Here is a 26,200-nt window from a genome sequence, read left to right as displayed (position 1 = left end):
ATTAAATGTATATTTTTTATTTTTATATTGTTATTCGTTATTTTCAAGAAAAGGATCAGTTAGCATATTTAGAGTAAAACTATCTCAATAATTTAGTCAGCAGACACAATTTGTCTCATCATATGCTTTCATATATCGTAGGTTATGATTATGAGTCTTATTTGACAACTTTTAGCAGATACCAACTTTCATGTTTGATGCAACCACACAAGGTTTAGATTTGCTTGAAGATAACATGAAAGCAGGTTGTGGCATATAGGAGTAGCGACCCCTATAGCAACTGGTAATGCTAAAGGGAATAACAGTTCCCCTAGGCACTACTGGTTGAGCCACTTATGTTTAGTAATATACCTAATAACAATAAATTTGTCTTATGGTAGGATACCCGGCAATCAGTGGACTACGAACAACTCATCATTGTAAACGTTTCATTCCGGATGTTTTCTACCTGTTGTGATGTCAATGTAAATATATATTTTGTACTTATTGACTGACCGCAGCGCTGAGCGAACATTGCATGAATTGTGATAGTAAATGTTGAAGCAATTCCAGTAGCCAACATTAGGGCTCATCACAAATTGAAGGCGAAATTAGCAGATTCATTTTTTTAAAGGATTTTAAAGGATTATAACAAAAATGCATCTTCTAGTATCGCCTTAAGACATTTGTTTCTCGAGCTAAATAATTTAACGCGTAATATAATTTTTATTAATTAAATTCTTACATAATGAAGTATTTTTCAAGACGAAATATTTTTATAGTAAGTATATTTTTATTTATTAATTTCGCCATAGGAAATGTTATTTCTTTCTTGATACCATATGTTCCGATTAAAATTTACATTTGATTATAGCACTTCTATTATTTACTACCTTGTTACATAAATAAAAAAAATGTAACGTTATGTATTTATTGGTAAACATATAAAAAAACAACATTGTGCTACGTCATAGGCGAAGTTAAATCTATTTTTCTACTCGGATGCCTTCACTCGCTCTTTCCCCTTATCGTCTATATATCTGTACACTTTGTTCGCTAGCTGCCTGTACTTCTCTGCGTGTATGCTGTCAGGGAGGGCATAAATAGCCGGTTTCCCACTGTTTATGCAGTCTGACATGTTTTGATCGACTTCGAAGCTTTCTATAATTTCCAAGCCCATATCTTGCGCGGATTGTTTTGTATCGCTGCCGAATATGTGATTGACTGTACCGCAGTTGGTGCAGACAGCGTGGGACATGTTCTCGACCATGCCGATGATGGGCACCTTGAGCTTCTCGAACATGTTCACGCCCCGCTTGGTGACTTGCAGGGCTGCTGATTGAGGAGTCGTTACTACTATTGCCCCTGAAATGTTTTAGTTGGGCAATAATTATTACAGAATAGATAGTTTCTATCTTCCTTTCTCCCTCGTGTTTCCGATTGCGTTTGGTGGTACAAAATTAAAAATATATAGTGTTATTTAGAAACAAACTAAAGATATATCAAAACTACCACTACTGAGAAGAAAATGCCAAAGGAAACTCATTTTAACATTTGTTACCCTATCAAGCCAAAAGGTCTTACCATTATTGATTTTTACATTTTATTTTTCTAATAATATACAACAAAGTACACCAAGTATAGAAAAAGGGGAACTTTTGAGAGAACAGACATATTCCCGACCTCAGATAATGCGTTAGGCAGATGATCTGGATAAATTGGCCCCAGTATGAGAGGACTGATTATCAGTCTCACATTAGCGTTACCAAAATTAAATAAATAAGCCAGATAATCATAATATATTTTCATGTTAAGAAAAAGCCTCACCATCGATAGGCAGGTTCTGTGCGAGCGAGAGATGCGTGTCCCCGGTGCCGGGCGGCGTGTCCACCAGCAGGCAGTGCAGCGGGCCCCAGGCCACGTGCCGCGTCAGCCGCTCCAGCGCCTGCATCACCATCAGTCCGCGCCACACCACGGCGTTCTCGCCGGACACCAGGAGACCCATTGACATACTGCAAAGACAAGTTTTAGTTGAGTTAAGTTTGGCAAACATTTTTTTGCTTTTTTAGGAAAAAGATATAATTCTTAGTCTGATAATTTTGTTTCCCACTCATAAGTAAAAATTGTGAAAATTTATTGAAAAAATAGTATTAAACACCTAAAATTGTAGGATACTATTGTATTATGCATATGTATAAAGTCAGGCGGGCAGCCTTTTGTAAAATCAAACCTAAATCTTCCAAATTTAACACTAACCCAGAGCTTTGGGGACATCAAGCTCCAAATTCAACCGGGAACACGCGAAGGTGAGAGAGAGGAAGTAGTGCTCACCATTTAACACCATAATTGAGAATAGGCTCTATGAGATTGTCATCATTCAACATGGGCTCTCCAGAGATGTTCATCATGAGGGGCACTGATGGACCAAACACATCTGCATCCAGCAGCCCTATTTCTTTATCTGGCTCTATGACCTTCATTGCACATGCCAAATTTACTAAAATATAATTTTGTATGTAAAACATTTAGCAAATAATAATAGCTACAGATAATGTGAACTGATCAACCCAAAGATAACATATTTAATACAATAGGAAGAAAGACCATGTATTTTTGACCATGCTTCTCTTTCTGTCAGTGGTCTGAGCAGACCAATTCAAATGTCTGATAATATGCTTAAAAATATAGATGATATAGTTTTAGAAGTTTATATTTTTACCTGATTCAAAGCTTTATATGTCCAACACAACCCATTAAGACAATATTTATAACTTAGAAAGAGCGCAAGATATTTGGGATCATAACAAGTGAAACTTTATTGTTCAAATGTAGGAAGCTATCCGTGCATCACCTGTTTTGTATGTAAAAATATTTGATAACATAAAAATAGTTTACCTGCCGTGGTTGTCTTCCCTACTCCACCTTTACCTGACGCTACTAATATTATATTTTTGACACCGGGCAGTGGCTTCTTCTCTGGTAACCCACGACCCATGATTTTAGCTCTGTGTTCATTGATATCACTTTTAGTATTCTTGAGTCTAACAGACTGTGTGCTGGGAGAAAACTGAAAAGTGTTGGCATTATTTTAAATAGCTGTATTCTAGATATTTAATAAAATAGTAATAAGATTATTATTTATTAAAATAGCTTACGTAGTTATTTACCGATATTACTATTTGCCTGTTTAATCTTTGTAACATGCTGTTCACGAGCATTTTAGTAGCACTTGTATAATTATGCACTTATAAAAGAATGTATAGGTACACTGAATCCTAGTTTCTACTACTTAGATTCCCGACCGAATTGATTTGTAATTAATCGCAAAATATTTAAGGAACCACAAAAATCACAATAATATCGAGATTTTTTCTATGTCAATGTCAATATTGGCTTCACTCAAAGTCAAACACTGTCAACTAGGTACCTTTTTTTTTTCATTGATCATTGCGTGCGTAGTATGTCTATGTATTGCATGGATTTAATAACTAGGTACTTAGGTGTACCTACTAATTCCATGGTGTAGTGCACCACGGTGAAGTTTATATTCCGTATAGTGCACAGATATAAAACATTGTGTAGGTCTTCGTCATTCATTTTCTCCATGCCAGGCTAGCATCCTGCGTCAGGATTCCTGCTTGGTGAATGAGCTGTAATTTATACTTGGCAGTAAGCAGAAGGTTCGTCATTGTCTGTCTGCCGGCGAATCGTTGAAAAAAAAACTGTCAATTTATTTGTCATATGTGCGGTCGGTACGACATGTCGGTATTTTCTGCGACTTATTTTCGAAAAGTCTTCCGAATTCTTTGCGGTAGATATTAAAAACGATCGATGTGAAGATGGCTATAGTTTTACGCACGTTTTCTCCTAAAATTCTACCTATAAATGGTATAGTTTCGACTAAAAGCCATTCCAGCCGCTTAGCTCGGAAAATTCCCTTGCGAACTCAGTTTCTAGAAGATGTGAGTATTTTCCGGATATAAAACTTAAATCTAGTTATATTATTGATTTTAATATTTTTTTGCTTAGATAAATGTATGCCAAAGGTTTTCATATAATTTTGGTACCTAGGTATACATTTCGCCATTTGTCAGAAAGTTTTCCTTGACATTGAATCAATTAGAGGGTGCTTGGCAGCCCGTTGTATTACGTGAGTTGTTTATACCATTTTTAGTTAGATATCAAACAATGAATCAACGGGCGATCTCATTTCCATTGAATTTCGGTAGTCCTTTTTCATTTTCCCTCACCTGAATCCATTCAAATGTCTTATCTGTATTGCTGCGTATTTATCGCGGTTATCACAACTGGTTACGTTTATGTTTCAGTTCCTGAGCCAGCGTCGCATATCCAGCTGTCAGTTGCTGCCAAAACCATCTGCAGAGAGCAACATAGATGATATTTACATCCATGAGATAGCTGTGAATTCCCACATAATTCAAGAGCACCGCTCAGACTTTGAAAATGTCAGTCGTCGCTTGGAGACCATCGATAACAGATTGGGCAGCGCTGAAATAGAAATGAAAGCTTTAGGTCTGACCGCTGATGACTACATTGAACAGAGAGTCTCGGGACACAGTAACGATGACATTTCTTACAGTAGTTTCAGTAACTTAGACCTTGCAAAATATAATGAGGCAAGTATGAAATATCTCTATGTAGGTAATAGTATTGTTTATGCTATTATTCTCATTTTCAAAATATATTTCAAATACAAAATACAATTGTATGATTTAGCAATAAATCATTTTGGTGCCTTTTGTGTGTACTAGGTTTGTTAATTTACTTTTCTGTGCTTTTATTTGCAGTGATAGAGTTAAGAATGTATTGTAATTTTTACATATTTCATACAGCTCTTTATTTTATTAGGATTTAACACCCACATGCCTCTCCGACTTTGAAAGAAATGCGGTAGCATTCTGCACTGGTGAACCTTCACCGTCTCCAGAAAAACAAACAAACACATCAGTGTCAACTGAAGGAAAGCCGAGCGAGGAGCAGCTTATGAAAGTATATCATGTACTCTCTGATACTGTAAGTACTTGTTACAAAATATAATAATACTAGAGACATCTAGGCTTTACTTGGATAAATCAAATCAAATCAAATCATTTATTGATAAATCTACAATTACACACCTAATACTCTTAAACCTTCCTCAGGAAGCACACCATCTGTCCACTAGTTTCAGTTTATTGTATCCCTACAGATGGACAAGACAGGGGAAGTTCTTTTTATTAAGTTGTGTTTGAAATTCATTATAACAAAATCATATATACACAAATAATTTCAATTTACAGAAGATTCAATAAAAGATAATTAATAAACTTCAATATAAAATGGAATTACAATGCAATTTAAATTTACAAAATGTCATGTCAAAAAAAAACCATTTTTTATAGTATGTGAGTATTATGTATCTAAAAATAATATGAAATCCGACTAATATTATAAATGTGAAAGTTAAGTTAAAGTTAACATTGTCATTCAACAACATCATTCATTGGAACAAGTTAAAGTTATGAAATTTGGTACATGATATAACACATGGGTAATTCGATCCTGAAATTTCCATGTTAGCAAAGCCCCGGGGCGAAGTTAGTATTATTTATTTATATATATCCTCACAATCAAATTTCACTTGGTTTTATTTTTGTCTCTTCAATCAATTATCATCACCTTGGACATGTGTGTGTGGTTAATTAGCTAATTTATCAATTTTCTTTATAGCATAACATCTGCATATATGAAACAACTTATGGACTATGTACCTGTAAAAATAAAGTACACAAAAATAGTGATCTTTATTCAGTAGGATATTTTATTGCGCTTTTTATAAATGATAACTTTGTTCAACCAGTCATGTTTAAAAGAGATAAAATTTTAATGTTTGTTGATAAAACAACAACTTTTCATTTCAGATGCCAAATTTGTTCATCAAGCCATTGGACTACTCCATATACCATCCAAATCTGGTGTTTATCAACAACATTAGGGGTGTCACTACTGTGTAAGTTGTACTTGTTTTTCAAAATTAACCTGCAACTTACTTTGTCACAGTTTCGACACTTCTAACAAAATTTATGAAACAAATATTTTTTCTATGTGATATTCAATATGATTGTGCCAGGCGAATCACAGTCTTATTCTATCGTCAGTCTTTCCCCTATCTCAGGCCAAATAAATGAGTAATTTTTTATTTTTACACTAGCAGTTCTTGTAAATAAACACACCGATGTGAATTGAAATATATTTTTTTAAATGAAATGAAAGATTTCATTTCAGACATAAATCCATATTGAGTTTTTTATTTCAGAGGACTGTTCCACTATGTGAAACAAATAGCCTTGCTGCGCACCATAGGCCATCTCAAGTTTGCGTATGTCAACTTTGAAGTGATCAAGATAACTGCGCACCCCGAGGATTCTTCAGTCAGGTGGGTAATCTTTTTCAGAATTATATAAAAGGAAATGTGGGTAATATTGTGATATTTTTGGTATTGTTACTATTTTCAAATTCAAAATTCTTTATTCAATTTAGGATGATATACATCACTTATTGACGTCAAAAAAATTACTTAAACTAAGTCTACTGCCGGCTTCCAAAGCGCAAGTGAAGAAGAAGCGGCGCAACAAACTTCACCGCAGCCTTTACTACTATAATACTACTTTTTACTATTAATACTACTTTTTTCTTATTGTTTCGTGGTTTAAATACTTATTTAGAATGTTTAAGAATGGAAGCTTAAAAAAATAAAAACAATATGGTTAATTACCAGTATTGTCTTGTGATATAAATACAGTATTACAGGATGAGATGGCGCGTCAGAGGCATATCCGGTTTGAAGGTGTTCTTGATGTTTTGGAAGTACAAATTGTGGAACCTCAAACAGGCCTTCCAAGAACAGGAACTGTAAGTACCTTACTTGTGTAACGAGAATGAGGTTATGAGCTCAACCCAATATAAGTTAAAAATACGCATTTGCCTTTTTTTAATACATATTTCGAATTGTCTTTGCTGATTATGAATAATATTTTTTTTTTCTTATTTGTGGCAATCAAACTTCTTCAATAACGGAAAAAAGTCAGAGACGGACTACATCTTTTCGGCTTGCGTGGACTGCGCTTTATGGGCAAGATCTTCCCTGGTGTTGCCAGCCTAGATGATACTACACCTTTATTTATTTTCCACGTTTTATAGGGAATACTATAAAAGATTGCAGATTTTGTGTACTTTGAAAGATAACATTAAGGATGTTTTAATTACAGGTGGTATGATGGTTTCTCTACATTTTACGTCGGCGGCGATGGTCTGATCCAGAAACATATCGCTGACAAGGTATTTTACTATTATTGATATTAGAAAAGTGATGAGTTTATTTGTTATGTCTTCACAATTTTTCTATAGCACTCATCTTCTTATAATTTAGCATATTTTATAATTAGCTGTAACCCGCAGCACCACACACAGTAGCTTATGATTAACTATTATCTATTTCAAGTTAATCGGTTTAGCCTTGACAGTGTGACAGGCAGTAAGACACTTTCGTATTTAAATATTAGTATGGAAACTGGATATAATAATTCAGTAAAGAGATATATATATGTCGTTCATTTTCATCCCGAAAAAAGTAAAGTTTTCGTGGGAAAATATAGCTAAAAATGTATGTGCATACAAAATTTTGTTTTTTTTTACAGGTGATGCCCGACCAAGACACCATCATTGATGACGCAGAGAAGGCGCCGATAGCAGCGAAAATAGCCCTGCTTATTGGACTATTCCCCCGGAATTATCTCTCTGACGTGTCTCCCTATTTTAGCTCATCAGCCGGCACTGCGGACACCACAGCATTACCTTTCAAAGTCCTAGAATAGCCTGGCAACACCTGAGGGACTACCACACAAATTGCTCACGCTTCACAAATGTCTGTTGGGCAAATTTATTTTTAAAGTTGTCATTAAAAATAGTAGTTTTTAAAATTCGAATTGGCAACATTTAAATACACGCGCTTGAGATTCCGCGTTGGAATCGAACAAATTGTTTTTAGGAAAATAATGAAAATAGGATTACACCAAAATGACGTCGACATTATACATTTTGATATGTTATGTTGTTTGTAATTTATTGATTATTATGACTCACTAACCTTAATGCATATTCGATTGTTTAGTTATCATCAACATTCAAAGTTGTTATAGATTTTATTTCGTTAGCTTCATGATTCAATTTATGAATTGCTTCAGTCTTGTTGAGTTTTATTTATTATTAGCGAATGCCTTGCGTTAGTTATTTACTAAAGTTATGTATTTGTATTCCGATACAATAAATAATTATGTGAATTATTTAGATGTTAATTATTTCAGTCAAATTAAACCAAGCTCTCTTTACTCGGGATACTATCTAACGGAAGTGCTAGTTAGTACCAAATATACTAATAACCTACGAGATCAACGTTCGAGCCGATAATATATGGTTCGTGGTTCGAGTCTGGGCTTGTGGGAAATCTCTCGTGGGCCCGTGACTGAAACACATAAACGTTCTGAGTGCCTGTGACATTATATCGTGCCAATTCCAGTACAATATGTCGTCCGGGGTTGGAAAGGTTAATATAATATGTATTGGGTAGCGCCAAGCGCACATTATTTTCCTTTCCTTGCGTCCATGTTGGACGACTTATTTTCAGTCTGCCAAGAAAGTGAAAACGGATTTTTGACGAACTACTTTTTTGCCACTGCAAATACCGACAACATTGATAAACAAACACCCAGTATTACTAGTTGACTAACAGGAGACAGCCTCATTTAGTTTGTTTTGTTCACTTTCTTGGCAGACTGTATCATGTTAATTATATTTCTCCTACCAAAATAGTAGAAATTTGATAACACAAAATAGATATTTAATAATTTGCACTGGCAACTCATTATGCGACTGCCATTTTCATCGACAGGGGTTTGTTGTCAAATATTTTAACAAAAATAAAGAATCTCATTGAGGATACGTAGGTATTTATTTAGTAAAATTTATAAATTAATCTTCAGTAGGACTTGTAACTTTGAGATTCTATTTTTATTTTACGTGAAGTGTATTCCAAAGATAGTATTTTTGTGCGTCGGTTCACGGTCAGAAATCCCGAACAAGAAAAGGAGGTCTAGGCCTGGGCGAAGAAAAGAATTTATTGTTCGTGTGATGTCATGACTATGGTGAGTTATTTTGTTCTTTTTGAGATAACTGTACAGATATAATACGTTTATCACATGTGAGGTCATCGTTCGCGCTATGTTTCTTCCGAGCATATTGGTATAATTACTCATTTGATCTCGCGCTGGTCACCCGTCTCCGTAAAGTGCACTTGCTTTGGAATTGTTACATGGAACAGTGCCAACTCGGTCGACGGTCGCGTAACACTGCAAATCCGAAATAAATTCCTTAGTGGTAAATCTACATGATAACAGTTTGTGATGCTGTTGTGCTCTCTGTGGTTGAATAATGTGCACATTAAAGTGAATGTCCTGTGACTATAGATCTTTTGTTAGTGCAGTAGGTATCCTTGATCATTCAATTCATTAGTCTATAAGTACTGTAATTATTACAACACAATACAAAACCCTTTATTGCACATAAATAAAAACATACATTTTATACCTTGAAAATTAAATTATATGCAAAAAAGGTGTTTGGGGAGACGTTTACCCAGCAGTGGGACAGAATAGGTCAAAAAATGCACAATAGCCATTACATTAATTCATATTTATAATTTTGTACTTTAATAGATTATGAATAAATTCATGTTAACATTCAGTTATTATTCTTCTTGTCTTAAACACCACATGCTTCAAAAGTAGGTTGTATGAATTAAGAAAAATACAGTTAGTCACAATGTGGGTTGGTTTTCTCTTCAAATTAGCAGTAGGCATTCACAATAGGTGGTATGACTCATGTTATAAGTTGCTTCCTTTCCTTGTTTTCTATTTGTATATGCTCTCATTGCTTTTGTTTACAAATTGCTGTTCACAAAGAATAATTTTGACATTTTAAGACTATTCCTCGTCACTACTCCTCGCTCACTAGCACCACCGCCACTACCTTACATTTTTATTGATTTCTTAGTGAAAATTTAAAACATATTTTATGACTCAGAGTCATACATAGTCTACTGCGGGGAGAGATGTGGACAACGGCTTGTTTTCTATACAATTATCACCTCATGTCAAATTAGGCAAAAGTTTGCGATGTTTTAATTATTATTCTATTTCAAAAATAATAGTGTAGTGCAGTGGTTTTTTTTTTCATTAATTAATTTGGACGAGTTTCAATGTAAATTATAGTACAAAATAAATAAGACAGTATCATTGTGAACCCAGATTGAAAATAACTTATATATTACATTTATTAACTTATAAACTGTCATTTATATGTACTTTATCAATACATTATTCAAATCACAAGCATGCCATTGCCAGCAAAGTTGATTGAGTCTGTAAGCTATATCATCAATTCTATCTATACTCCAAGTTTAGAACAATATTTAGTCTATAATGTTAAAATAGAGAAAAGATTCGTATGTTTCAATGTTTGTGTGTAGGCAATGACAAAATAAAATGAAATTAATCAGAGATAGATTGGAGTGACACTACGTCTCAACTTTATAAAGTCATGGCGGCCACTGGTTAAATTACATTTGGACATTTTGTCAAAATCCATACTAATAAATGCGAAAGTCTGTCTGTCTGTCTGCGGTATCACGGTTAAACCACTGGACTAATTTTAACAAAATTTGGTATGCATGTAGTTAAAAACCCGACATAGGTTCAAACATAGGCTACTTTTTTTTCCAAAAATCAAGCCCCAAATAAAACCCACCTTGTGATGATGGGCGTTGAAAGTTTGTATGAAAATCGTCTGCCATGGGCAAGAGCTAGTAGTAGAATATAACTAATTCCTTTAAACAAAATTTGGTTCCCTAGATATTTCAAAATAAAATTTCGGTTCAATGAAGAGTGTTCTATCTATCGTGTCTAAACCCTTTTTTAGCTAATCTAATTTTTACTTATTATGTTTATGTGGTTTTTATATAATGAGGTAGTCACGAAATTGTGACCAATAAATTACCGGTGTCAGTATTAAATTAACACTAACAAATGTTTTGTGTACTGGAAACATATAAAAGAATATTTCAGGAAAATTCACATGCATGGCTTTAATTGCAGATCTCAGACAAAGAAAAACCTTGAATTAAACAATGTATTTTTTTTTCTGTTTCTGAGCGTAATTCTTTGTCTATTTAAGTCTTTTCAATAGGTATTTACATACATACTACACGTGTCTAAATCTTGAGGTCAATTTTGCAACTTGAATTGTATGTTTTGCTGTAATAAAAAAGTTTTCATTCTCATACTCTGCAACTCTTAGCTCTGTCTACCCCGTAAAGGTATGATGACACGTATGTATGTAAAAGTACATAGTATCCCATCAAAAACATGCTGTAAAAGACACGAAGTCTCGCAGCTCAGTTTTTCTACCGTAAAAAGTTGTGAGATCCATGTACCTAACTAATACCAAGTCGGTTAATATATTTATTCCCTACTTAAGGGACCTTCTCTCTTAAGTTACTACGTAAGTTATTATCACACCAATATTAAAAATCTTTTACGTTTTAAATAAATATACTGTATGTATGAAAAAGTACGTGGTATGTATATCAATATCCTATCACTACCCGCGCGGCTCGATTTGACTCGACGCGGTCCTATTGCTGTTCGATTGTTTTTATTATCTCCAGGGTCAAAGGAATATTATGACTATAGGTAGGTACATATACAAAAAATAATGATTTTTGTTTTCCATTCGCTTTTATAAAATGAAAATATGATTCTGCCGATGAATACGTTTCTTCTCGTACGATACCTATTTACAATTTTCGGTACCTATAAATAATGTCTAGACTTCGACCTCTGTCTAAAACTTCGTCTCGTTTTGGTCCCGTCTAGACTGTGCAATGAACTTTAGGGGCATTGATTTGTTTTTAAAATTGTTATCGCCCTTGAATTTCTTAATTTGAATTTATTTAATTATTTCAGACAATTTACAATCCATGTATATATGTTAGTATTGCTAGTTAAACAATTTAAATTACATTAAATTAGGTATTTATCATCATTGTTATTTATCATCGGGAATTCTAAATTTCGATTTGAGAAGGTAGGAAGGAGGAGTAGCAGTTAAGTAGGATCTTCGAAAATTAACTAGAGCATATGATCTCCTTAGTTAGCCGCAATCGTGGCCGTGGTCATGAACTGGAATGAAACACACCCAACAAGTTTATTGGCATTATTAATGGACTGGTCTGCCTGCCTCATTACACACACTAGATGATAAATTTATCAACTAGTGTTTCTTCACGATGTTTTTCTTCGCCGGAATCAAGTGGCTATCGATGAAAACGATGCATGGCATATAAGCACATAGGGCACCAAGTTATGAGTAGGGTTTGAACCTGGGAACTTTCCCTTCACATTGGACCACCACCAAAGCATATGACAGTTAAGTAAGTAATTAAAGTTAATTAAGACGAGGCGTTGCCAATAGAACTTTGTTCAAATGAAAACAAGGGCGATGACCCTCGCTGCACTTTGACGGACCACGCATTGACCCATTTCATTTCTAACCATTACACATATGTACAGTCAACAGCATGACAACCTACCCAAAATCATTGCAAACTCGCCGCAATTACCGCACCATAGAGTTTCATACAGGATAACTTGATGTGCTGTTGACTGTACAACTGGACTGTCTGTAGAAATTTTGATGTGATTTCGTTGATATTATTGTAATGTTACGTTTTGTTTATATTTTAAGACCTGGAGTTTGTAGTTAATTAACCTATGTCTGTAGGTGCTCAATAAATATCTGAAGGGTTCCGTAGCAGCAAGTAACATAACATAAAAGATCTTGTTGATCGATGTTTTACGAAATAAGTTAATGTTCTTGTAAATCTTAATGCGATTCACAGAACACATCCACTGACCAATTTTCAACAGTATAGCTCTTATAGTTTCGGAAAAAAAGTGGCTGTAACATACGGACGGACAGACATGACGAATCTATAAGGGTTCCGTTTTTGCCATTTGGCTATGGAACCCTAAAAAAGCGTCTAGACTCGTAAAACGAAGTATTTGACGAGCTAGACTTAGAATTGTGGTTAGGCATAATAAACTTCGCAATTTATATGCTTTTTAAAGAACTTCGTTCCTGTTAAATTCGAAGTTTATACAAACCGGATTTTTTAAAATTTATTAGAAGGCGGTCGTACTACGCTACGAGATATCGTTTTTTATTTTATTATCAAATACATTACATCTGTTTTTCAATTTTCTTTGAACGTTGGCACAGAAACTGTAATAAGACCTTCGAAAAAATGGAGAGAAATACTGATGAAAGGAAATTCGATTATATATGTAATTCGATATTATATGTAATTTTCTTGTATTAATTTTAGTATAAGTACATATTTTTCGTACCATACAGTTGTGACAAACAAACAAACAAGAAATAGTGAATAATCTGGATGTTTTTCTATTATCGAATCCTATCAGTTTTCTATCGTGATTCTGTCCGTGTTGCCGTCATTTCGTCGAGTCAATTTTATATTTTATACATCCAAACAGTAAAAATTCAATTTCTAATGTATTTATCGAACTGGTATCAAGATAACATACAACCGCTCAACCGAGCAGTTGAATGAATGACAAAGCGGATCTATGCGTTGGTCAGCGCATTGCGTTTCATTCACCGAAACAATGGAGGGTGATCGTTGGCACGTAAATTGATCGCCGTTAATTGTCGAATGGAAGTTCCGGGAAATTATGTAATTCACGTTTAACCGTTCTTGTTTTACTTAAAGTCTAACCTAATTCATAGGGAGGCAAAAGACACTTTAAGTTTCTGTTTTGTCACTATCGTACTTTACAAAATTTGGTATTGACAGAAAGAGATAAAACATACTTTATGTTAATGCTTTATTTTCTTTATTAATAACAGCGTAAATATGCTTGCTTACGCCTCTTCCTGGTCATAGCAGAAGGGGCAAACTCAAAAGGTGTTGGCCGTCGTCAAGGATATGCTATGAAGTGCAGCGAGGTTTTAAGCTCTCCCGATAGCTTCCCTAGCCGCAGGGCGTTGGAGCCGCGCGCTTATCATCCTGGACAAAATCAAGGCAGCACTTTAGGTTTGCCCTTTCTGCCAGCCCGGGCGGGAACGGCATGGCCAGGCATTTGTTTCCTACATAACTTGTTGGTTTATATAAAACGTGGCCGTACCAGCGTAGGCGGGAATTTTGCAATTTATCTGCTACTAGCGGTTCGTCCCGGCTTTGCTCGGGTAAAAACATAAGTAATAAATTATACACCTGAACCTTCCTCAGAAAACACACTATCTCTTGGTGAAAACCGCAAGAAAACCCGTGCAGTAGTTTTTGAGTTTATCGTGAACAGACAGACAGACGCGGCAGAGGGACTTTGTTTTGTAACAATGTAAGGATGATGCTAAAACTGCCGCGTGACACGACAAAAACAAAACAGGTTTTGTAATAGCCCCGACCTGTCTTTTAAGGCCGCGCTTTAAGCTATTATTCTATATTCTTCCACGGCATTGTTACAGCGCCCCCACTGTGCACCCGGCAGTCCGTGCATCATGACATAGCGCCATGTCGACGATGCTGAGCGCGCTGGACGGCGCGCTGCCCGACGAGCGGCCGCTGCTCTCGCTGCAGATCGTGGAGAGCGTCACCAAGTGTCCCGCAGGTCAGCATTGTTACAGACATCCACACAGCATGAGATACCCGCGTCGCACGCTATCGCAGACCAGTCGACGATAACTTGGAAGTTTAAACTTAGCATGACATAATTACTTTTAATTTTTTTCTACAAATAGCAAGGAACCTACATTCCAAATAACTTTTTTTGTTGTCTGTCAGTCGGATAACACTTTTTGAGAGATTACTATAAATTTGACGTGAAAAAGTGCCTGTGAAGGTCTAATTTCTGAAAACGATTCGATTTGAAATCATACAAATTCTTTCACGTCCATTTTTGGTGTGGTGACGGACAGAGAGCTGGAGTAACATTAGCTATATGCCCGTGAGCCATCATCATCATATCGAGTGTGTCATTTCTTACACTGGTGTCCGATTTTTTTCAAGTCGCCTAAAGGCATCGTAACATGACTTACGACTACTTATCGCCATCTAGTGGCAGGTAGTCGCATACACACTAGTGAACTGAACTGAGGGCTTAGTGCGGGTTAGCATTTTACTTCTCACGATCGAATATATTCGAAGTGAGTCGCAACGAACCAATCACATTGCGGTGTGGTTGTCGTTGCGTCATAATGGCGCACTGTGATTGGTTCGCTGCGTCTCACTTCGAATCGATTCGATGGTTAAAAATGAAACGCAAACCCGCACTAAGCCCTCTGTCCACCAGTGTGCAGGTTTCCTCACGATGTTTTCCTTCACCGGAAGCAAGTGGTGGTCTATAAGTCGAATTGGTATACAAACTCATATGGCACGAGTAGGATACGAATCTGAGACCTTTCGATCAACAAGCGGGCGTCTTAACCATTAAACCACCACCGCTTCATTTGCCCGTGGGTGAAGCCGCGGTTAGGTAGCTAGTTTTATACACATTGAAGATAATGTGTTTGTGTTACAGGATACTGGCCCGTGAGCCGTACCTACGATGAGGACGCTGACGCAGGACTCATGCGCCAGAATGGACTGTTCACCAAGAAACCTAGTCATTACATCTGCTTATCTAAGACTGAAGGTGAGACAATACTATTATTATAAGTATTTTAACAATCACTACTACCTATTGATTGTATAAGATAGTAGCTGCGCCCCGGGGCTTCGCTGCCGTGGGAATTTCCGGATAAAAAATACCCTATGTGCTATTCTAGTTCATATTCTACCCGTGTACCAAATTTTATAACAATCCGTCCAGTAGATTTTGCGTGAAGGAGTTTACAAATCTACACAAATACAGTCTTACAAACTTACGCTTTTATAATATTAGTGGGATAATTACTAAGTTAAATAAATAAATATATTAGGAAAAATCTCACAGATTGAGCTAGCCCCTAAAGTAAGTTCGAGACTTGTGTTATGGGATACTAACTCAACGATACTATATTTTATATTACAGGCAAGACCGTTGAGGGGTTCACACGTCTGGTTGTCTGTCTGTCCCTATCCCTAGATTTTTGTCCCTATCCTTAGATTTTAAAAAATGCGCAAAGAATTTTGATGCGGGTTTTTTAAATAGATAAAGTGATTCATGAGGAAGGTGTAGGTTCATTTATTATGGTTTTATCCGAACTATAGCTATGTGATTTGCCCTTATATTTATCTATATTTTTATTATAAATAGGTAAGCATTTGTGAGTGTTTGTATGTTTGAGGCGCGTAATCTCCGAAACTACCTATTATATTTCAAAAATCTTTCACCATTAGAAAGGTACATTATACAAGATTGTTATAGGCTATTTTATTTAAAAATTCCCACGTGAGCGAAGCACCGGGCAATATCTAGTTTATTATATTTTAATGAACTAATTACCGGCCCCGTTTAACATATGAACATGTATAGATAACAAGATAATTGTTTAAATATAAATGATCTTTTGGTTCAAAGACCAGTCATCTAAATTGATTATATATTTAAGGTCCGGGCACACTGAATCCGTATCCAGCACGCGCACGGCATAATTATATTCCCACGGGAACAGTTATTTTTCCGGGAGTGCAGTGAGTTGGTTTTGCACGAGCGAAGCCGGGACGGGGCATTAGTTCATTAATATATCAATGTAGTGTCGTTTCAAATTCAACAATGTTAAAGAAGCTGCTTTGTTTGTTTACTCTTATCTCTGAAACTACCCGGTCGGATTGAATTTTTGTTTTAAATTTGATGAGAAAAACAACATCCCTGTATTCTTATCCGAGCGCAACCGCGAAGCACAGCTATAGCATATAAATGAATTCATTTTATTTTAAGCAAGTATATGTAATATTCATAACATATCATTAGTTCGGATATAATAAAATAAACTTGCAAAGGTGACAAAAGGAAAAATTTAATACAAGATTGATGGTCAAACTCCTTGTGTGTGGTCTCAACATTAGTGACACTAGTGTGAGTTGAAAATGTCGTCAAGTACATTTGATTTCTGTGAAGCATGATCACTCAATACGATATACTGAGAAAGGAAAATATGTGACGCATTGACGGTGATAACGAATGACGTTCATTGGAACGGATGGATTAGAACACGAGGCATTATGATTGCAACAAAATATTGTGCTTGTGCACTTGGATATTGGGCTTGAAAATTTAACGCCTGCATTTTTTCTTTCTTACCGAGTGTGCTAACACAGTTGTCAGATTTTATTAAATTCGCCTAAAAGTATCTGACATGTCTTTTACGACTACATACCGCCATTTAGGGACAAGTAGTCACATAAACACTGGTGAAGTGAATTGGCCGCCAGTGTGCAGGTTTCCTCACGATGTTTTCCTTCACCGGAAGCAAGTGGTGGTCGAACGAAAACTACTATACATGAGTCAGATCATGTCGTGAGTATACGAACTTTTGTGTCTCGTGTGGGATTCGAATCTGGGACCTTTCGAACACAGGCGCGGAGCACCGTTTTATTCTAATTATCTCTCTCTCTCTCTCTCATCCGAGCGTAGTTCATACCGGTTGTATTGTCGTCAGTGACGCCGTGAGCCCGGATTTCACTAAAAAGATCTAGTACCTTATTTGTTTTTAGATACCTAAAATGTATTTATTTTTGTTTTGAAATCACAACCGAATCTTGCATCCGAGAGCATGCATGCATGCAAGGAGGAAAATTAATAAGATACAATATCCTATCCTCCTACTATAATTATACATGCGAAAGTTTGAGGTTTGAGGATGTGTGTATGTATATTTGTTACTCGTTCACGCAAAATCTATTGGACCGATTGTTATGAACGTGTAGAATATAACCTAACAAACAATTTTCAGCTCGGTCGAGTCGCACTTGAAAACTTTTTTGTCAAATATAGATAATTAACACAGCTAACGTTAGTAAAAGTACTATCGAGGTCAGTGTACAAAAAGATTCGTGTTTCAGTGTAGTAAAGATTCGAGTAAAAAAAGGTCATTCGACCTTCACCGGCCAGTGAGAGTGATTCATACGTGTTTGACACACTCGACGGGCCAATCAAACCAGCTTCCATTCCCACATAGATTGAATGATAAGAGTCGCATAACTATGGGCCTCAATATATGTATATGTACAATTTGTATTCTTACATATTATAAAACAAAGTCCTCTGTCGCGTCTGTCTGTCTGTTCGCGAAAAAATCAAAAACTACTGCACGGAATTTCATAGGGTTTTCACCAATAGATAGCGTGGTTCCTGAGTATGGTTTAGGTGTATCATCATGTTTTGTTCCAAGCGAAGTCGGGACGGGCGGCTAGTGTATGTATGTATGACTAGGTCGCCGAACTTGGGTAAACGGTATAGCTGTTTTTCATTACAGCAAATAAAAGCACCCTCTATGGGTATAACGATTTAGAGACCAATAAAAAAATTGAATAAAGGATACATCACACACAGATTGAATTGGCCCCAAAGTAAGTTCGAGACTTGTATTATGGGTTCCTAACTAAACGATACTATATTTTACAACATATACGCTTACAGGTATCTAACGCATAACCTTCCAAAGGCGCATAAAATACATAGAGACTAACATCTTTTGTTCTACGACTTTTGTCTAAACATATTGAATACAATTTCCTTTTTTTGTCGTTTCTATAAAACGTTAACTCTAAGTTTGATTCCGCTAAATAACGCTACTGTACTGTCTCGTGTTGCTTGGATATTACATAGAGTTAAGATGTGTAGAATTGCAAATTAGATTGTATTTTTTCAATATGAAAAAATAAAAAAAACTACGAATCACGAAAAGTCGCAGAGTAAAAGTTGCTTGTTTTGATGTACCCAAGTAAAGTAGTCTTTAGGAGGTTTTGCGTTTGATACCAGTAACCCTGTATAGATAAACATCCAAGACCCAAAGTCAATCAGAAAAGTTCATTTTATATCTTGACCTAGGCATGACAAAGAAGAGAAGACGCTGCGGTGACCACTTCACATCAGGAAGGGCCGCATTGCTTGCTCAGTAGTATATAAAGAAGCTAAAGTATGATCATTGTATATCTAGGCGTGCCCGGCTACGTAATGGACGGCGTATTGATAGTGGGCGAGCGCGAGGCGGCGCCCGCGGGCTACAGCGTGGCGGGACGCGCGGGCAAGCGGCGGCTGTGCACGCGGGTGTCGCGCGCGGCGGTCGTGTGCTCCACGCCGCCCGTCACCGACGTCATCGTGTGCTCCAAGCTGAGGGCCGCGCCGCAAGGCTTCGTGTTGGCCGGGTATGTGTACATGAATCTTCTCACATGTTTCTAGTTGTATTCGGGGCTGTGGAGCCGCGAACGCGACATTTGATTTGTTTTGAATGACGCGTAGACATTATTTGTTGCGGTTGCAATACGAAATGGAATGGTCAATATTGGTTGATAAACACCCAGTGTTAAAATATTTCATGTTTGTCCTCTACAGTTATTTAAATTATTTATTATTTATTTATTATTATATTTACTAAATTAGTTATTTAATTATAAGTGCAAGATTCTCTCATTAGGATCTCAAGTTATTTAAGCTACGTTCTATCGTTCTTTTCATTAAATAAGATTTTGATAAAATGTTGTCGTTTCAGCGAAATAAATGGAAAAATGGTGTGTTACAAAGTGAGCGGCGGCAGTGCGGAGGCGTCCCCCACGCACAAGCACAACGAATACGAGAACATCGTCACAAACATCACCCCGGAGGCCAACAGGAGGCGAGTTGCTGTTTTTTTATACTATATTTTATACTAGTTGTTCGCCGCGAACTTTGACCTCGCGAACACAATACATTTTCGATGAGTTTTTACAAAATTGTGAATATTTCAAAAACCGACTTAACCTATTTTGATGCCCCACGAACTTAAAAATTCTATTGAAAGATCCTACATACCTTTTAAATTTCATCAAAATCAGACCAAAGGTTCGATAGTTATCGCGTTACAAACAAACATACATACGAAAAAAATATTTTTGCCCTAAGTTGACTTGTAGACCTCGTTCGCTCGGTCAACTATATTAGGAATACGCGTGTCTTTTATACTACTAGCTGTTGCCCGCGTCTTCGCCTGCGTAAATTTTCCATGGAAACAGTTATTTTTCCGTACTACATGTATGCAAAATTTCAAGAAGATTGGTTGAGTAGATAGAGCTTGAAGAGGTAACAAACTTACTTTCGCATTTATAATATTAGTAAGGATTTAGCAAGCAAACAGCTATACGACCCACCTAATGGAAAGTGGTCACCGCAACCTTCAACACCAGGGGTCCCTACGTGTAGTCCTGCCCTGGGATTGGACCACTTAGGATATTAAGTGGTCCAATTCCAGGGCGGGATGTCGCACGAACCGACTAAGAAACGTATAACGCTTATAGGCACCGATAGCATTCCAAAGGAGGGTTGACGTCAGCCGGGTGCAAAATCACACAGACATATATATCAGAAATTTCTTTTGACTCTGAATTAGTGACGTCACACCGAATCACTATCACCCAAGTTCCATGTAAATTATTGTTTTTGACATTTAGAAAACAGTGTCTGATTTGACTTGTAGTAAAATATTCCAATTCTATTTTCCATCCAGATTACGGCCAGTCCCGGAGCGCCCGCCGAAACTGTCGCCGATAGTCGCGGAACTGAACAATCTCAACTTGAAGTCCTCCGTGTACCCGACCGTAGATGAATTCACCACAGAACACGACTACGAAGCGCTCAGCCCTTCATACAACGTGAAGCCGTCGCGGCCCGCGCCGGTGCCCCCCGCGGGCCCCGCGGCGCCCCCCGCGGGCCCCGGCCGCGCCCCCGCGGGCCCCGTCCGGTCCCCGCAGCGCAAGAAGGGTCCGGCCCCGCTGCCTATGAATAATTATAAAACGTTGGGAATGATGAATGGAATGGAGGGAGTGCCATTTGTGTTGAATCCGAAGTTGAGAGGGCTGCCTGATGATGCTTTGGTGAGTGGATGTTAATTTATTTTCATATTCGAACTTCGATACCTTATGTCTTGGTAATAAGATTTATTATGTCGGATCCGTTTTATTGCTCACTAGCTGGCGTCAATGGTCGCGTGTGAGGTCTTGATAATACAGTTGATATTTGAAAAAAGCCCGCGCACATGCGTATTCTTTTAAATTGGAAATATATCAACCCAATGCTGAGAAAAAGCCTTCCGAAATTTCTAACGAATACAAAATCTGGAACTTGTGCTGTTTCAGTCTTGATAATTTTAAATTTTTATTGGATGAAACTTCAGTGTTTAATTTTACTTATCTTAAACTAATAGGGCAGTTGACAATGTCAGAGAATTGTAAATATATATATATATATATATATATTGTTTGGACGAGTTCGAAAATTTGTGATTTTATTTGTGTCATATCTTTGAAAGCATTGTCACAGTAATTTTCTCACTGGTGTTTCTAATAATGTAAAGGCCTTCGAATAGTCATCGAAACAAACATTATTCACCTAGCCTAATGAAATGTTTTGTTTTCAGACACAACTGCCAGTAATCAAACGAAGATCGCGCTTCGAACTGGACCGAGACTATTCATACAACTTCGCCGTGGAGCGGCAGACGTGAGACGCGGAAGACGACGCTATTGCCTCGGCCGTAAGGTCGATATCCGCGTGGATCGACCGCGGACATCGGGCGCGCTACCTGTTGATATACGATGACACTTGGTCATTTGTCACTTAAGTTTTTGACTTGAAAAAGTGATTATATTTTATTTGAAAGTGATTCAAAATGGCTGCTATAGATTGACGCTGATTTCTATAAAACTATTTTTTCAAAGTCCCAAACTTTGATCACCTGTCAAATTTTCTTATTAATCTGTATTTGTATACATAACTTACTTATGTAGCATTGTTCCTACATGACAAAATTACGTTCATTGATAAATGAGCTTTATAGCTTCCCCTTTAGACACACTTTACGTTAACACAAGTGTTGTGGTGAGTGCAACGTCATTTGAATTAACTATGTTTGCAGTGTGCGAGCGAGAGACAAATAGATGATCCGCCATTTTGAAACCATAGAGTATACGATGAATACAACGCTACCCAGTTTGGGTAGCGTTGTAAAGTGCGAAAGATACACTTGGGTATTCTTCGCTACTTTCGATTTTAACTTTAAAATACTAATAACATTAAACTTTAGCCATACGCCATTGCCTGTTACCCACACCGGATTGACAATTTTTGAATATTTGACCGAATAGAAAGCAGAAGGAATATTACTAGTTTAGGTGTCATAACATGGCTACACAAGATTGGGTTTTATGAGTGTTGCCAGTGATAGTGATCTTAGATTTACATGTAAATATTCCCGCCATAATATGGTCACAATCAAAACGAATTGACATAAGATTAATAATTATTATTATCTGTGAATGAAATGTCAATAAATATAAACAATTAAATGACTAATTATTTGATGTAGGTTTTGGAATTTGCCTGCCAAATTTTTTAGTTTGACAGAAAAACTGATAGTTTAATTTTTCATTTATAGACCTGTTCATTGGTTGTGTATGAATTGAGACTAAAGTTTACCAATTGGGCCCTGACATTGTGCCAAATGGGACGTTTTTTACGACTTTTTCTGCGTTTGTACGCGTTATTTATTGAAATATATGAAATGCTTCTGTTTTTTTTTATAATGTATTCTTATTTGGAACTAATGCATGTCTATGAAATTATGAATTATTATGTAAATTGATTACTAATTATTGATAGTTGTTAATTGTGGACATATCCATTTGTTTAGTGAGTGTTAGGCCCAGTGTTGACAGGAACAAGGAATTTTTCATTTGTACAAAAAATCTATTATTGTATTTAGCACAAACATACTCTTATTTGAATGCACAATTTTTTCGTTTTTTCTAGTTTTTATTTTCTTAAACGAAAGACCATTTACCAGGACGACCTCGGTGGCGCAGTGGTAAAGTGCTTGCCTCTGAACAGAGAGGTCCCGGGTTCGATCCCCGATCGGGTCATGTTGGAAAATGATCTTTTTCTGATTGGCCCGGGTCTTGGATGTTTATTTATATATGTATTTGTTATAAAATATAGTATCGTTGAGCTAGTTTCTCATAACACAAGTCTTGAACTTACTTTGGGGCTAACTCAATCTGTGTGATTTGTCCGTATATATTTGACAGTTCACTAGCTGCGCCCCGGGGCTCCGCTTCCGCGACAGAGATACTTTGTTTTATAACATGTAAAGGTAAGGATATATCAGCCATTGTTCTCCGTCCTTCAATTTGATCTGTCAACACTGCGCGTGTAGGAGATGTTGAGGCCTTCGCGCCGCGGCGCCAGACTGATGTTCGAATTATTATCACGTTATTGTCCATTCTTCTTCTCGATTCAGCGAATCATATTATTGAAGACCAATAAGACGCCACCAACTCAGCATCGTACAGATTCTTCAGCATGCAAGTGGTAGGACACATGTTATATCGTTGTCCATTTGTGCGTATTCATTAATTTGCAGTCGTTAAAACGGGTATCTTGATCGTTACGCTATTTTTTTTTTAATATACAACAGATTATTACATCAAAACTGATCAACAATCCCACATTACCGTTGTCAAGTTTCAATAGGATACTTGTAGACGAAACGATCGAGATTCGATTGCAATCCAGCTAAAGTTAGCCCGTTTGCAGTTCCACGTTTCATGTTGATTATTAGTGATAAACGATTTCTCGTTGATAATATCTCTTTGTAGGACCACGTGGGTGTTGTGAAATAGACTGTTAACAATCTGCTAGTTTTGTTAAATGCGTAGTTCAGGGGGGCTACCGTGAAACAAAACACGTGGCACGTCATTGCGTTCACACTTTTACATAATATGGGAAAAAGAGACAACATGTGGATGTTAGTAACGTGCTATGTTTCGTGGTAGGTCTTCAGTTTTTATCAATCGATAAGAAACTTTTAATACTCCAACCGCACACTACAAAATGTAATATTGTAAATTATTTTAATTCTTATACGTTATTTTATAGATAATGTTAGTACTTCTTGTTTTTATACTAGCTTAATACGTTTATCTTGCAATAGATTAAATAGAGTATTTAATTTATTTGCAAAAGCTGCCAAACGCTTAACAAATCTATTTTCGTGTTTGTGTATTGTTATTGAAAGAACGAGACAAAACATATTTCGACTAATGACGCCATGGTTAAATTCTTTGTCCAATAATATTATTGCTGTCTCTTTCATGTAAAGTAACATTAAGAAAGAGATACCAATAATATTGGTAATGTATCTGATTAGATGGCGCCCTGATATAAGCGTTTAACTTTCATGCATAAAACAAATTGATATAAATTATATAAATTAGATTGTGTTCTATATTGTGCCAACTTGCGTATAGCGTTGGTTACCAGGCCTCGCGCCAGCCAAGTCCACTAGTCAGTTAAATCAGATTACGATTAACGATTCTTATCGACTTTACATCGATTACAATAGCTCAAACCGAGTATACTATTGTAGTGTTGATACGTAATGAAATATTTAGTTCTGTTTCGGGTGACTGTTCTTTCTTTTCGAGTGAGTTGTTACTAACACTGATCTGAGTTAGCATTTCAGAAGTGAGACGCAACGAACCAATGAGATTGCAGTGTGGTTGTCGTTGCGTCACAATGGTGCAATGTGATTGGTTCGATGTGTCTCATTTCGAATCGATTCGATGGTAAGAAGTGAAATGCTAACCCGCATCCACAGATGATCAGTGTGGTTATATTCAAGGTCTGTTATGTTGTGAAGTATCTATGTCTACTGAAGTATTCTGCGGTAAACACTAGTTTGTTTTACAACAAAAATCTTTTCGTCTAAAATTGTAGCGAACCGTTTAGAAAAACACTTTCCGTGTTTGTCAAGATCTAGACAGACTATGTAAGATAGTAGCAACTTTTTAAAATTTATTACGTTTATGATTTTAAATGTATCTTTTTTAAATAGATTGCCATCGACAATGCAGGATGCTTTGGTTTGACCATAGATTTATAAATGTAGACGGAGAAAACTATTAACAACGTCATATCTTTCGTATTCAAGAGGAATGAGTATTAGAATACTGAATATACACGAAAAGGGATGGAGCGCTAGATAACTGTCTCTCATAATGTTCCCGAGATCGTATACAAGTTTCCTGTCTCATTCGTTGTGTTTAGTTTTCACTGTCGTCTTTGTTTATAATATATGCACTGAGTAGGAAATCTATGGGTTTGATGTTATATTTAAGGTAGCGGTAATCTCCTATCATGATATTATACTTTCGTCAATTTCTGTACATATCTAGTTTAATTTTAACATTGATCAGATTCCAGGGATGCGGGGTTTGCTTACAAATATTTAGTTGTGATTATTGACGATGTCACGTTTTAGTTCAAATTATGTACGTTAATACCTGACATACGAGGCCGTCCAAATCAAAAGGGACCTTATGGCGCCCGGCACTGACGCCATATTGCCGTTGTTTTGTATTGTAACAAATAAACTAAGTGCCAGCCGCCATAAGGTCCTTCAAATTCAAATTCAAATTCAATCCTTTTTGATTTGGACAGCCACATATAAGCATCTTAGTGCGTAGATATCATAAATTATTTTATTAGTGAAAAATAGTAGATTTAGAATGGGAATTGGAGAAGAAAGTGTAGGAAAGCGGAGACTAGGCAACGCTTAAAGGCTGCGGAAGAAACGAGTCAAATGAGAGAATATATAGATTTTAAATTCTGTGACAAAACCTACACTTCTGTCGTAGTAATAGACTTGTTGAGAGAGAACTGTTAAATTCATCCCAGATTGTATAAAATATGTAAAATTTCGTCTTAAAATATCTAATTAACATTGTAAATACATTTGTATAATGCAATTAGATGGTTAGAATGCTTTTTTTACGTATTAGAGATGTATTTCACTGAAGTTTTGTTTAGAGTCATTATTAAAATAAATATTAAATTATTGACTGATTCATATTTAGTTT

General features: G+C 36.4%; 4 protein-coding genes across 7 annotated transcripts in view; 3 read left to right on the top strand and 1 right to left on the bottom strand.

Annotated features, from left to right (window-relative positions):
* Window positions 1-896: 896 nt before the first annotated feature.
* On the bottom strand, window positions 897-3,360 carry Nubpl (NUBP iron-sulfur cluster assembly factor, mitochondrial). 2 transcript variants are annotated; one of them, XM_053744844.1, is made up of 5 exons: window positions 3,147-3,360; window positions 2,875-3,046; window positions 2,311-2,476; window positions 1,807-1,991; window positions 897-1,344 (listed from the first exon to the last, which is right to left on the bottom strand). In XM_053744844.1, exons 1-5 carry the CDS (start codon window positions 3,195-3,197, stop codon window positions 974-976), a joined length of 945 nt encoding a protein of 314 aa, XP_053600819.1. In that variant the 5' UTR covers window positions 3,198-3,360; the 3' UTR covers window positions 897-973. The 2 variants fall into 2 exon arrangements, with proteins under 2 accessions (XP_053600819.1, XP_053600818.1); XM_053744843.1 differs by having other exon boundaries at window positions 3,135-3,359.
* Window positions 3,361-3,707: 347 nt separating this feature from the next.
* Window positions 3,708-8,321, top strand: LOC128669760 (uncharacterized protein). Its single transcript, XM_053744841.2, has 8 exons — window positions 3,708-3,941; window positions 4,308-4,616; window positions 4,849-5,013; window positions 5,901-5,989; window positions 6,296-6,415; window positions 6,790-6,891; window positions 7,248-7,317; window positions 7,677-8,321. Exons 1-8 carry the CDS (start codon window positions 3,819-3,821, stop codon window positions 7,851-7,853), a joined length of 1,155 nt encoding a protein of 384 aa, XP_053600816.1. The 5' UTR covers window positions 3,708-3,818; the 3' UTR covers window positions 7,854-8,321.
* Window positions 8,322-8,910: 589 nt separating this feature from the next.
* On the top strand, window positions 8,911-26,190 carry Mvb12 (Multivesicular body subunit 12). Of its 3 annotated transcripts, none has more exons than XM_053745092.1 (7): window positions 8,911-9,179; window positions 14,638-14,780; window positions 15,690-15,803; window positions 19,252-19,459; window positions 19,804-19,926; window positions 20,794-21,160; window positions 21,703-26,190. In XM_053745092.1, exons 2-7 carry the CDS (start codon window positions 14,684-14,686, stop codon window positions 21,787-21,789), a joined length of 996 nt encoding a protein of 331 aa, XP_053601067.1. In that variant the 5' UTR covers window positions 8,911-9,179; window positions 14,638-14,683; the 3' UTR covers window positions 21,790-26,190. The 3 variants fall into 3 exon arrangements, with proteins under 3 accessions (XP_053601067.1, XP_053601070.1, XP_053601068.1); XM_053745095.2 differs by having other exon boundaries at window positions 8,913-8,981; XM_053745093.2 differs by lacking the exon at window positions 8,911-9,179 and adding an exon at window positions 9,281-9,516.
* RpS23 (Ribosomal protein S23) overlaps window positions 15,161-26,200 on the top strand; it is a 66,076-nt gene continuing 55,036 nt past the window's right edge. Inside the window, exon 1 of the mRNA XM_053745096.1 lies at window positions 15,161-15,164. The gene's annotated coding sequence lies outside the window, so the exon portion shown is untranslated. The remainder of the gene's footprint in view (window positions 15,165-26,200) is intronic.

The sequence above is a fragment of the Plodia interpunctella genome, chromosome 5 (assembly GCF_027563975.2).
Source record: "Plodia interpunctella isolate USDA-ARS_2022_Savannah chromosome 5, ilPloInte3.2, whole genome shotgun sequence".
Classification (NCBI taxonomy): domain Eukaryota; kingdom Metazoa; phylum Arthropoda; class Insecta; order Lepidoptera; family Pyralidae; genus Plodia; species Plodia interpunctella.
The sequence above is the reverse complement of the archived record's forward strand: the minus strand, read 5'-3'. Positions and strand labels throughout refer to the sequence as shown.

Coding starts and splice junctions, on each gene's coding strand:
- LOC128669760 (XM_053744841.2), top strand. CDS start 3,819: ATGGCTATAGTTTTACGCACGTTTTCTCCTAAAATTCTACCTATAAAT. Junction 3,942..4,307: donor GAACTCAGTTTCTAGAAGAT/GTGAGTATTTTC, acceptor TTTATGTTTCAG/TTCCTGAGCCAGCGTCGCAT. Junction 7,318..7,676: donor AGAAACATATCGCTGACAAG/GTATTTTACTAT, acceptor TTTTTTTTACAG/GTGATGCCCGACCAAGACAC.
- Nubpl (XM_053744843.1), bottom strand. CDS start 3,197: ATGCTCGTGAACAGCATGTTACAAAGATTAAACAGGCAAATAGTAATA. Junction 3,047..3,134: donor TAATATCGGTAAATAACTAC/GTAAGCTATTTT, acceptor AACACTTTTCAG/TTTTCTCCCAGCACACAGTC. Junction 2,477..2,874: donor AGGGAAGACAACCACGGCAG/GTAAACTATTTT, acceptor ATTATATTTTAG/TAAATTTGGCATGTGCAATG.
- Mvb12 (XM_053745092.1), top strand. CDS start 14,684: ATGTCGACGATGCTGAGCGCGCTGGACGGCGCGCTGCCCGACGAGCGG. Junction 19,927..20,793: donor ACCCCGGAGGCCAACAGGAG/GCGAGTTGCTGT, acceptor TTTTCCATCCAG/ATTACGGCCAGTCCCGGAGC. Junction 21,161..21,702: donor GGCTGCCTGATGATGCTTTG/GTGAGTGGATGT, acceptor TTTTGTTTTCAG/ACACAACTGCCAGTAATCAA.